The 12,344-nt window shown below is 42.1% G+C and overlaps 1 protein-coding gene across 4 annotated transcripts in view; it reads left to right on the top strand.

Moving 5' to 3' along the window:
- Nucleotides 1-210: 210 nt before the first annotated feature.
- RBM33 (RNA binding motif protein 33) overlaps nucleotides 211-12,344 on the top strand; it is a 97,688-nt gene continuing 85,554 nt past the window's right edge. For all 4 annotated transcript variants that reach the window (XM_066551058.1, XM_066551066.1, XM_066551074.1 and 1 more), the window contains exons 1-2: nucleotides 211-311; nucleotides 11,937-12,015. In XM_066551058.1, coding sequence (XP_066407155.1) covers nucleotides 284-311; nucleotides 11,937-12,015 — 107 coding nt within the window. In that variant the 5' untranslated portion in view covers nucleotides 211-283. The remainder of the gene's footprint in view (nucleotides 312-11,936; nucleotides 12,016-12,344) is intronic.

A 12,344-nucleotide genomic window follows, 5' to 3' on the forward strand; every position in this document is an offset into this window, starting at 1 on the left:
ACCAACCAGCGGCGCGCGCCGCCCGCCCGCCCCCGCCGCGGAGGGAGGGCCCGAGGTCCGCCACCGTCCCAGCATGCAGCGCGGCGGCGACGGCGGTGGCGGCCGCCATGTCGTGCTAGTTTGTTGTTCTCCGGCGGCGGGAGCGGGGCCCGCCGGGCGCTGAATCCGAGCCCTTCCCGGCCCCTCGCCCGCGTCCTTCGCCGCGGCACCGGCACCCGCCGCTCCGGCGGGCGGCACCGCGGCGCTGCTGCGACCCGCCGCCGCCTGGGCCGGCCGAAGAGCCATGGCTGCCGCGCTGGGAGGAGGCGCAGGTGGGTGCTGGGGCCGCGCCCGGGGGAGCGGGGCCGGCTCGGGGCGGCGCGGCCGGCGGGGTGAGGGGACCGCGGGCCTGGTGGGGCCCACCCGGGGCCTAGGCGCTGCCGCGGGCGCGGCTGGGGGCGGCGCGTCCCGCGTGGCCGGGGCTGGGGGCGCGGATCGGGGGGAGAAGGAGCGGCCCTGGCACCGCGGGGTCCTGGCAGCGCCGTTCCGGTCCTGGGACCGGCCATGGCAGGGAGCGGCTGCGGCCGCTCGGCGGGGTAGGGCCCGTAGGGACAGCGGCCTCGCCGCGGGTGCGGGGCCTTCGGGGGACGTGGGTGGGTTTTAGTGAAAGACATTCACAGGGTCAGTTAGGATGGAAAACATCTGTGAGACCGCTCCCTCCAACCTATGGCCGAACACCACCGTATCAACTAAACCACGGTACTAAGTGCCATGTCCAGTCGTTCTTTAAACACCTCTAGGGATGATTGGTATTTTTTCACATAGTTTTTACTGGTACAGGTGTGTGGCTCGAGTAACACGTCTTTAATCTGCAGCATAGCTATAATTTATTTCGAAGACTATCACGAAGTAGAGGATCTCACTTGAGAAGTGTAAAATGAAGTCAGTGTTTGACTCCAAGACTCTGAAGTGTTTGTTCCACTGTGCTTCTGCATGAATACAGATACTTGTACACATGGCATTTTAATAGACAGCTCTGTGGTTCTGATTACGCAGACTTTAAAATGAGAACATTTGGTTGGGTGATTAAAAGAAAGTCTTTCAGGGGTTTTTCTGGAGTCTTCAGGAGTGATAAAGTTAAGAGGATTTGTGTGTTTCTGTGCTTGCTTTCATTAGGAGTAGCAGTTTTTGATAAAGGCTGATCAGAGTGGTCAGTTGACCCACTTGTCCTTGTCTGTACAAAAGTTTTTGGTGATTTAGTCTCTGTAAGTTGTTGTCGAGGAGGAGAGGAGTGGTTGGTTCAGTGCTCACTCAGCTGAGGGGTCTGACTGTGCTCCATGGTTGATTTGATGGGTAACTAGGAATATAACCATAATTACATTTTTATCCATAATTACATTTTTATGGGAAGTCTTGCCGTACATAAAGGTAAATGTTACTAAGAAATTCCCAAATTTAGGATTTGAGTTTGGGAAGAAGGCTAGGAAGGACAGCACTACTGGTAAAACAGCAAATATTTTAATACCTTGAGCATTGTTGTAATAGGATTAAATATACTGCAATATTTGAGTTACTTTTCAAAAGTCTTTGTGCTAATTTCTGTGGTTCAGGTCTGTGGTTCCACTTGTGATGTGGAAGTAAGGTTGCCATTCATGTGCTAGGTGGAAGTTTTTGTGGTATTTTGAGGATAGAATAATTTAAGTAAAGTTTCACTTTTGAAGCATTTTGGTTCTCATGTTTAAAACTGCTTCAAGCTGAATGAACGTGCTTTCATGTACTGCAGCAGGCAACCTTCAAGAAAGTGGTGAAACTGCCATTTCAAGGCTGATTTTTGTTGTTGTGGAGTTCCCATTTGTGTCCGGGGGTGAATTGGGATCCCTTTGTTTTTTTAAGTGGGCACAAGCAGTTGTTTGTTCAGCATTCACACTGTGCTCATCAGTAAATGGTGGCCACTTAAATATGGTCCCTGCCCCATATAGACAGTGTTTGTTTACTCTTGGTGCAACACTTGCTGAATGGAGGAACCCACAGGTCACACACTTATGTGGTCCATGTGACTACTCAGGGAAAATTCCTGGTTGAGGTTGTTAAATACATTTTTAAAGCCCAGTCAAGAAAGCCTAGGACTTACAGAAAAGGAATATGCAGCTGTTTTTGGGAGGGGACTGCTGTCTAAACTCAGTAGTGGTAGCATGTGAAAGAAGCCCCAAACTAAGTGGTTTTGGTTGTTTTAAAGTTTTAACTGTAGAAATTAATGTTTGGAATTTAGTTTTTGAATTTTTGGGGTGAGGAAAAGACTTTAAAATATGGGCATAACAGCACCCCTCTGCTTTCTTAAAAGAAAAAAAAAAAGCAGGCTAATGATTGGTAAAATAGTACAAAATAGGTGTTGGGAATATAAATTAGTGTTAATTTGACATTGTATCATGACAGCTGACAAAATTGGATAGTTTTGGCTTTGAGGATGCAGATTAAAGTTTAAGTCCTCTGTAAGGGTGTGTTACAGGGCTGAGAATGAAATGTGAAATGTCTGTTTTGGCTGAACATTTCAGTGTATTTGATGGAAGGAAGGTGATGTGTCTGTTGGACAGCATGTATGGACTCATTGCTCATTTATAGTTTTTCAAGTTTTGGGGAAATACTGGTGTGATTCTTTGGAATAAATAATTCACAAGTACTTCTGTGACCAGATGTGTTGGTGCAGCAAAGCTTTCTAAGGATGAAGGTTGAGGCTCTTTTGGTGTTGGGTTTCACAAACCAGAAAATTTTGAAGTGATGGTCTGTGAGGTCTCTGGGAGTAATTCACAGTTGCATAATAGTTTGCAAATTCTTTAGCTAATCAGCCTGATCCAACCTGCTTCAAGCTGTAGAATGGCTGCATGTTGAAACATGAGAAGTTGAGGTGAGTGTGCAAGTGATGAGGGACCTTGAGGGCTCATAGTTGCTCATCGATAAGGCACTGGTTCCCAAACTTTGTTCCAATTTTACACACAAAAACAGAACCAGAGGAAACACTGAGTGTTGAGTAACATAATCTTTAAAGGTGAGTATAGAGAGGATCGAGGCATTCTCCTCACCAGGATCCATGCAGAGCAGGTGAGGGACAGTGGCTACAAATTGCACCAGGAGAGGCTTCACTTGCTACAAGAAAGACACTTTTAACAGGGAGGATAATCAGTCACTGGAAAAATTTCCTCAGGGACATGATGGAAGCTCTGTTGCTGGAGGCTTTTGGGATATGTTTGGACAGGGTGCTAGATAAATTATCTCCTCTAGGCTCCCTTTTTCATGGGAGACCAAGTGGTGTTGGAGGGTCCCTTCAAACCTGGACTTCTGCATGGTTTAATGATCATATAAGGTAACAACCATTTTGTATAAATGCTGACATTTTTTCTTGATATTTATATTGATATTTCTGGAGTCAGTGTGCAGCTAGATATTAGTCTCATTTAGGGAGAGGTTAAGCAACAAACCATGTTCAAAACAAAGCAAGGAGAAACTTTTCATTTTCTGCCATACTGCAGTAAGGGAAAATTATTGTAAATTTTCTTTTTGGATTAGTTTACTTCTGATGAACATCAGTAGCCTGGAAGACTTTGGGTGGAGATGTCTTGGGGTTGTGAGTCATGACATGGGATGGGGTGGAGGAGGAGTTGGAGAGGGTCCATTGACAGATGTGTCCCTTCCTGCTGGAAGTCTTGCATGGTCAGTAGCAGAATGGGTGTTTCTTTACCTCTGAGGCTGTCAGCAGCTTCACTGAACCTGAGCATGTTTGAGGTCTGCTGTTGCACTCTCAGCAATGTCAGGGCTTTAAAGGCCTCTTGTGAAGCAGTTGATAAAAAGTGGAGCAAAGCTGATCCTGCTAGCACAGCATGTGTGGTAGGTTCTGTGTGTTGTGGATCACTGTCCAAGGATGCAGTAGAAATTGTCCAGGGTGACAGATTCAGTTGAACTTGAGCTTCAGGCTATTCAGCAGTGGCCTCCAGGGACTGGAAATGGATTCTACATTTGTGCCTGGGTGATGCACACATTAAAACTCCATGTCTTAGAGGTCTAAAGAGTTTACAGTTCATGAAATAATATGCTCAGGGTGTACCAAGAACCTGTGCACCTGTGTTGTATGTAGTATTGTACTAGGGGCTAGTGCCAGAAACCAGTGCTGAGTAGTGTACTTGAGGCAGGGAGCTGTCCTTTAAACACAGCAATGTTTAATCTCTGCTTTTTTGACAAGGTCTCACTCTTCTGAATGTCTTCTCTTTTCAAGTCATCTGAAATAAACATAGCCTTAGTATCAGTTGTTTTTACAAAAGCCAGGCCAAACTATTTTGCATCAAATACTACACCTCAGATTTTAGATCACATAGAATTTGTTGTCAGAATAATTTAAGATGATGGCTTTCAGAGGCTTGACCAAAAAACTTCCAAGTAAGTGATGTGATTCACCCTGTGTTATGTTGTGCTGTGATGCAGCTTCAATTTTAACTATAACTTTTGCTTGCTCTGAAGGATGCTGGAGAGTTTCTGGAGAGTTGCATTTTCTCATCAGTGTCCAAATCCATTTAGGAACCAAGCTTATGTGGATTTCATTTAAGCTCTCAGCTTTCCTTCACTGTTCAGCATTTGTAATACAAAGACTATGGCACTTTTGGTTTTCCAAAGCAAATATATTTTCTACTTCAATCAGACTTTGAAAGTAGATTTTTTTCTGTGACTTGGTATTTTTGGGTTTAGATGTAGTTTATTAATTAAAAAAGAAAAGGAAGAAGAGGCCCTATTTCTTTCAAGCATTGATTAAGAAATTTCAATTCCAGACAGCATATCATAATTCTGATGTTGCATACTGCTAGTGACTTGCTTTGCATACAAACTCTAAAAAAAAAAGTTGGTTATAAGAAGATAAAAATAATTTCTCTCCTGTAGTACCTTATTTTGCTTTATGTCTTTGAGGAAGCTAAACTTTGTCTACAGAAATAATTTGGAAACAAAACATGAAATACACTAATTGAGGAACGTGTTGGGCAGTTGTTGGGTTGTTATACTTAGTCACCGAGTACTTAGGGCTTCTATGAGTAATTGTTTACCAATATCAAGGCTGTCTGGTATCTGTCCCCGAACAGATAAACTGAACTGTTTGTGTTTCAGTGTGGTGTATTTGTGCATAATGTGGTAGTGAGGCTGAACATGATTTTTGTGATGGTGTAGGAAGGTTGATTATTTTGTAATAAGTGGGACTGGATTTATAGTGGGCTTCATGAAGTGTTGGGTTTGTAGCACAGACTTGGATTTAGAAATTCCTGTTGACCTCATGGTTTTTTTCCTGCCAGATGCTGTCAGGATTTGTTACCAGAAGTTTCTGTTAAACTGATGTTAACAGTACAGTTACCTTGCCAGCCTGTGCTACAGGCACACACATTGCTCATGAAACCTGTTTTTTGTGTTGCATGGCAAGAGATACCAAAATTCAGTTCACTGTTTAGCTGTTATCACATGGTGTACTCAGGTGCAGAAAATCAAGTTTTTACAATTCCTGTCTGTTTTGTAACCTTTAACAATGAAATATGCAGAAATATATTTTGTAGAAATATGTTATTACATAAAAACAATCTGGTAAAATGTTTTTAAGCTGGAGTCTTGCTCTTGAAATGCTGCCAAGTTGTCATGTTTAGTGTTTTGAATGGGATAGAGCAAGATGGGCTTGTTATATTCAGTATTATTTGAAAAACATTGAAATGGTGTTTTTCATGTGGTAAATGACCTTTTCTTCTCTAATTTTCTGTTATTTTCTTTTTCATTTTTTTATTTTACTGGCTCCCTTACCTATCAAAGAATCATATTTGGTTTATTTTTATTTTGCCCCAAAGCAGTGAATTTTAGTCACTTCATTGAAAGACCTGTTGAATAAAGAGTGTGTAGGACTTTTTTATCCATTGAATTATAGGATCATTGTGGCATCTCCATCTTGTTTTCAATCAGGAGAAGTCTTCAGTGCATAAAACTTCGATAATAAGCTTTGTGTTCATGAAAGTGTAATGCTGAAGCAAACCAGAACGTAGAATTTTGAATTCTTCAGGTTTGTGAGACAGCATCTGGTTAGTGTTCCAGAAAGCTTTTAGGTGTAGGTCTGGGAGGACTGAAAATGCAGTTGTCAAATGTTTTCCTTCCTCCAGAAGTCTTGGCCATGTCACTGCAGTAAAATACTCCATCGTAGCAACAGTTGCTATGTGTGACTACCTTTTCAGGCTCTTAGTACCATTTGAAGATGTTAAGAGCTCTGCAGTGTTCTGCTGATTCACCTCCTACGCTTGTGAGACTTGACTGTGCAGCCTAAGACTTCCATTTTACACAAAAAATTAGTGAGGATTTTATTGAAGGGGTGTCCACAGAGTTAGAAACTGCCATCAGCACAGCCAGAGAAGAAATGAGGCTTGTATTTTGTGGATTTCTGATGTGGATGATCTGTTCTTATTGAACAGGAAAAAAGATACCAGTTTTGGCCATATATCATAAAACCAGATCATAAGCTGTATGGAACAACTTGGAGCACTGCTGGTGCAGCACCAGGGTAAATATCAATAAAACAGGAGCCTTTTAGTGTGGGGCCTGTTGGATTTGCTGGAGATGCCCCAATGAAGCCAGGAATGAAGAATTTGACTCCATGTTCTCAGAAGGCTAATTTATTACTCTATAATACTATATTATATTACAGAATATTATACTAAACTACTAAAGAATACAAAAGGGATACTTACTAAATACTAAAAAAGATAATAATGAAAACTCGTGACTCTCTCCAGAGTCTCAACACAGCTTGGCCCTGATTGGCCAGAGTGAAAACAACTCACAGGAGAATCCAATGAAACAATCTCCAAACACATTCCATATGTGAGCACAACATAAGAGAAGCAAATGAGATCAGAATTGTTTTCCTTTTCTCTGAGGCTTCTCAGCTTCCCAGGAGGAAAATCCTGGGCAAAGGGATTTTTCAGAGAATGTGAATGCCACAGGGGCCCAAGTGTGTTTGTGTTTATTGTGCTTCACAGCTGGCCAGAGCCTTGCATGACAGGCTGCTCTGACAAATCAGCCAGCATTAGTCCTTCTCTGCAGCATCCTGACACTTCCCTGCCACTTTAGGAAGAGCCAAGTTGTGGGTTGCCTTGGTTTTCCCTCTTTAACGGGCCTGTTCTGCTTCCTTATTCACTTCATGCTTTTTTTAGTGTTCCATAGGTCTCTTTTGGTTTGCTGTGCGTTTTTTTTGGTTTACTTGCTGATTTTGCCTGGAAATCAGAGGGGGCTTAATGTGTTTAGAGATCACCTATCAGCATTTTCCAGTTGGTACCCAGCTGATGCACAAACATCATCTTGGTGAGCTTTGCTGGAGGAGGAGCTGTGGCCAGTGCCTGGCGTGTCTTAGCAACAATTGCTGTGTACCAGTGCTGCAAGAGATACAGAACTTCTTCCCTGCCATAGGCATTTGAATGCTTTAAACCCTTATTTTCATGGATTTCCATCATCCATTTTTTTCCTACCATCTTCCACACAGTAATACTGAGAATTATTTTTTAAAAAAAAATTAAACTTTGGCTGTTGCTTTCAGTGGTTATGAACTCTGCTGATGCCGAGTGATTTTATTTCTGTACAAGTTAATGTTTTACAGGCGTTTTACCACCTGTGACACAAACATTGACATAAAAGTTTCTCAAGGAGAAGCAGCTATAAATGTTACATTGATTGTTATTTACTGGTATTTTATGTTGTTATTGCCTAGACAGGTCAAAGAAAAAGAAATGTCTGTGTGGTTTCAGAAGTGGAGAGAAAATGATGCCTCATGAGCACTGTTAGGTATCACAGCACATTGCAGGTGCAAGGCCTGAATCCATTTCAGAGCTGCTGTCTCACAAATAAAGCTGGCATAGAATGCTGTGTGTAACTGTTGTGACTTCCTTTTCTAAAGAAAAGCTACGACCTGCTCTGGGCTCTGACAGTCCTTAATGTCAAAATGGCATAATTTGTAACACTCAGTGTCAGCTGTCACAGAACAAATAAGCATAAAAAAGAAAAGCTGTCTCCTTCTGTCCCAAAGATCTTTATATCATGTGTGTTGAGATGAGAACAGGGAGGTGAAGGGGACGTGAGGAGCAGTTCTTGCAAGGTGTGGTCACTAAGGCAAATGCACCAGTCATTTTGAGGATTTTGTGTGCATCCTGCTGGAGGGCACTTGGGAAAGGAGCTTTGCTGGATGCAGTTCAGCTCTGAATTTTGGTAGAAGTTGCTCATAAATAAGAAGTAAGATGTAAGAAATTTGGAGGGGTTGGAAGAGCTGGAGCATAGAGGTTCATGATGTTGGCTGAGTGGTGAGAGTTCAGGTCCACACTTTCCGGGTTCAGAAACTTGCCAGGAACTTGGACTGTCCTTTGTTATAATTTCTTCACTAGCAGTAGTAATAGGTTGAAACATTTTTATGGCTGTGAAACTTTGATATCTAGGTGGAAAAGTCAGCCATGAGTTCTATCAAAAAGTGTTTCACTGTGCTGTGGAGAGAAGAAAGGTTTGGTGTGTAATTTTGTGTTGTCTAGATTTAAACTGGCTGATGTGAAGGTCCATCTCTGGAAGGATTGTGTGAAGGATCTTCAAGTGCTCCTGGTTTATAATGCAGCTCTAGTGCTAAAGGGGTGCCTGAAATGAAAAAATATATCTTGCAAGCAGGCACACCTTAAAAAGAATTTACAGTCTTCCTGGTGATAATTTTCTTGAGCTGTGTTAGGCAATATTTGGACACTCGTTATTTGTGTTGCTGCCAAACCAGTTGCTTTACCTTAAAAAATAATCTTTGGTGGTGGTTACATCAAGTCAGTGGATTACTGTAATCCAGCTGTAAGAATAGTGTCAGTGTAGGATGTTCGTGCCCTTGAAATGTCGGTGCACTAAGACAGGCACTGCAGCATGGTTTTGAGTGACCATAAAGAGAGCAATGTGACCTTTTTTTTTCCCCCACAGAGACCACAGAATTAGTTAATTTAGTGTTCAGGAGGAAGATGGGAAATACTTGTGTATTTGTTTGATTTTCCTCTGTGAGTGAAATTGGAATAGGAGGTTGCAATATGGAGATTTTTGAGCAGAGACCTGTAAAACAACTGTTTTCAATGGCTTTAGATTATGCAAGTCAGTTAAAATATAAAAGATAAAATATAGACATATCTATTGATAGTAAAGGGGAGAACCTCATCAAGGGGAATTATTTCTAGCTACTGTTTCAAAATAAAAGAGTTGCCACACTTGTCCTCTGTTGTATCATAATTCATACTGATCATTCTTTCTTTCATAGCTATTTATGATTGAAATTTCTGGTTTGAATGTTCTTAATACAGTGATGTTGCAAGATCTGGATTTTCTCTTTTTAACGTTTTTACCTTCTTTTAAACTTCCATCAGTCACTAACACTGATATTTTGATAAGATGGAGTGAGAAGTGAGTAGGTTTGTCATTGTATATGGGAAATATTCACTTAAGGATACTGGGCTGAGTTTAAGGAGCTGAAGACAGATTTGGTTTTGGATATTTATTAAAGAAACCAACCAACCAAAAAACACAGTTCAATAAAACAGTTGTTCCTTGGCAGTGTACTTGGTCAAAGAGTTGAATGCAAATAGACTCAGGAGGGTGAGTGGATTTATGGCATTTTAGCAATCCCAATTCAGTGTCAGACTGCAAGGATTGGATTTTGTCTTTGCAGGCTGTATTTTGCAGGCCATTCAACTGCAGCAGGTTTCCCTCTGTTGAGCATAACTTTTGTCCACTTGTTGGATTGTTACCCACGTTGTTAAAATGTGTGAACAGAGAGTGAATCCAGCTGTGCATTCTCTGTTGGGCTGCGGTCAGAGAAGGGGAGAGTGGAGGGTGAGGGTATGTGAGGGTATGTGCTTCCAGTTTCCTGGTGACAAGACATGATGTCTGAACAGAGCAAATGACCTTTGCATATTCTTGCAGAGAAATGGAAGTTTTTACATATTTCAGTAGCAAAGTTGTCATTTGCAAACTAAGCTATGCAAGAGGAAGTGGTGGGCTAAATTAGGGTATTTATTGAGAGAAATATGGAGCAGCAGTTGTTTCTTGGAAGGCAAATGCATGTTTAGGTACAGAGTGTAACCTGCTTGAGTGACTTCTGGTGGTTTTACTGCCCCAGTTGAGATGACTGATGGTTTTTCCACCTGACTTCCCTCTTGTGTGCATTGCTGCTGCTGACCTGCCCTGTGCTGTCCTGATGTTCACTCCTATTTTCACATTGCCTTTGCAGGCTCAGTGTTAGTGGATGAGCTTGTGGCCTCCAAGGCAAGCAGAGATTTGGCAGATGATGTTATCTTCACCTCCACTGCATCTCAGTTCCATGTATTTCTGGGGAGCTGCTGTTTCTGGAATGACCTTCACTGGCAGATTTTGCCCATGATTTAGCTCATGCTCTGTTTCCTTTAGGTGATCCTTGTTGCAACAGTGAGAAGAGGCAAAGCTGTGTAGTACATTCTGGGGTTTTTTATTGTTGAAGCATGGAGATGTTGGTTGATAGTGGCTGACCATGAGCCAGAAGTGTGCCCAGGTGGCCAAGAAGGGCATCTTGGTTTGTGTGTGTGGCCAGCAAGGCAAAGGCTGTGATCATCCTTTTTCCTTGATTCTGGTGAGGCCACACCTCAAATCCTGTGTTCAGTTTTGGACCTCTCACTACAAGAAAGACACTGAGGTGCTGGATTGTGTCCAGAGGAAGGCAGGGAAGTTGGTGCAGGGTCTGGAGCACAAGTCTGACAAGGAGCAGCTGCGGGAGCTGGGGGGATCAGCCTGGAGAAAAGGAGGCTCAGGGGGACCTTATCTCTCTGAGAGGAGGCTGTAGCCAGGTGGGTCTGTCTCTTACCCCAGGTAACAAGGGATAACAGGATGAGAGGAAAAGGCCTCAAGTTGTGCCAAGGGAGGTTTAGATTGCGTGTTGGAAAGGATTGTAAAGCTTTGGAACAGCCTTCCCAGGGAAGTGAAGTCATCATCCCTGGAAAGGTTCAAAAACGTGGATATGGCACTTGAGGACATGTTTTAATGGTGAACATGGTTGGTGGTTGAACTTGGCAATCTTACAGGTCTTTTCCAATCTTAATGATTCTGTAATTCTATGCTGGTATTTGTCTGTTTTCTTCATGCTAATTGAAAAGTAGAAAAAGGTGGTTTTGCATCTTCTAAACAACGTGCACACTCCTCTACCCACTCAGAAAATCCCATCTGTGTGGTTGCTTTGGCAACCTTTCATTTGGAATCAAAGGTTTAAAGAAACTGAAAGAGTTAAGAGTTTAGCTAGATTTAGTTAGGAGGATAGAAACAATTTATAATGATTAAGAGTATACCAAGAAGAGTAGAAGTAATGGGGAATAGTTAATTATTAGCAGATAGAGTAGTTAAGGCTAAGGATATAAATCAGTTACTTGTCTTACTGTGTTTGAAGAAGCAGGATAAATATTTGGAGCTATTGTGAAAATGAAGAAACTGTGACCTACACCTGGGCCCTGAAACTTGAGCTATAGCCAAGGGGTCCAAAGCCTGCCAGCAAGGCAGAACTAAAAAGGTCACTGTGCTCTCAGAAGACCACAGACCCATTTGGAAGCCCACTGACTTAATTCAACCAAGAGATTGTGCAGGTGTAAAAAGAACTTTGGACTCATTTTAATACATTTTAATGGGAAGCAGGGGTAGGTGGGGTTAGGTAATGCATTTGTATAGGTGTATTGGGTAATTATATGAATTTGTAAGACTTTTGTGAATAAATGGAGAGCCAGAACTCAGTGAATTTTGTACATCTTTGGGAAGTTACTCCCCAAGTGTGCCCAGTGCTGTCAATGAACACAGCCCACTTTCTAACTAGTTGGAGAGTTCTATTCTGTGCTTCAGTTTCAGTAAGGATTATTTAATGTAGTCACTTTTTTTTACAGATGATGACTTTGATCAGTTTGATAAGCCTGGTGCAGAAAGGTCTTGGAGAAGAAGAGCTGGAGATGACGACTGGGACAGGTAGGTAGAATATTTCCATGTTCAGTTCTGTAAGCTGAATTGCATTGTTCTGTTTTCCCATTCTGGCATTTTGTACTCTAACATTTAGAGCAGTGCACATTTAGATTCTAATGAAGATGTTGTTTTGCATGTGTCAGCCAATGCTAGATCATGCCAAACATGTACTTGCCTTGAGGAATATAGAGCATTGTGAAGAGATGCCTTTAAAAATTGGATAAATACAAAGTATTTGTGGTTTGTAATTTTGCAATTAATGTTTTGGTTTTGCTTTTAAATATTTAATAGAGCTAGGTGGTTTAAATAGAATTTGCTAGTACTTGAATTTTCCC

Source organism: Molothrus aeneus, chromosome 1 (assembly GCF_037042795.1).
Source record: "Molothrus aeneus isolate 106 chromosome 1, BPBGC_Maene_1.0, whole genome shotgun sequence".
Taxonomy (NCBI): domain Eukaryota; kingdom Metazoa; phylum Chordata; class Aves; order Passeriformes; family Icteridae; genus Molothrus; species Molothrus aeneus.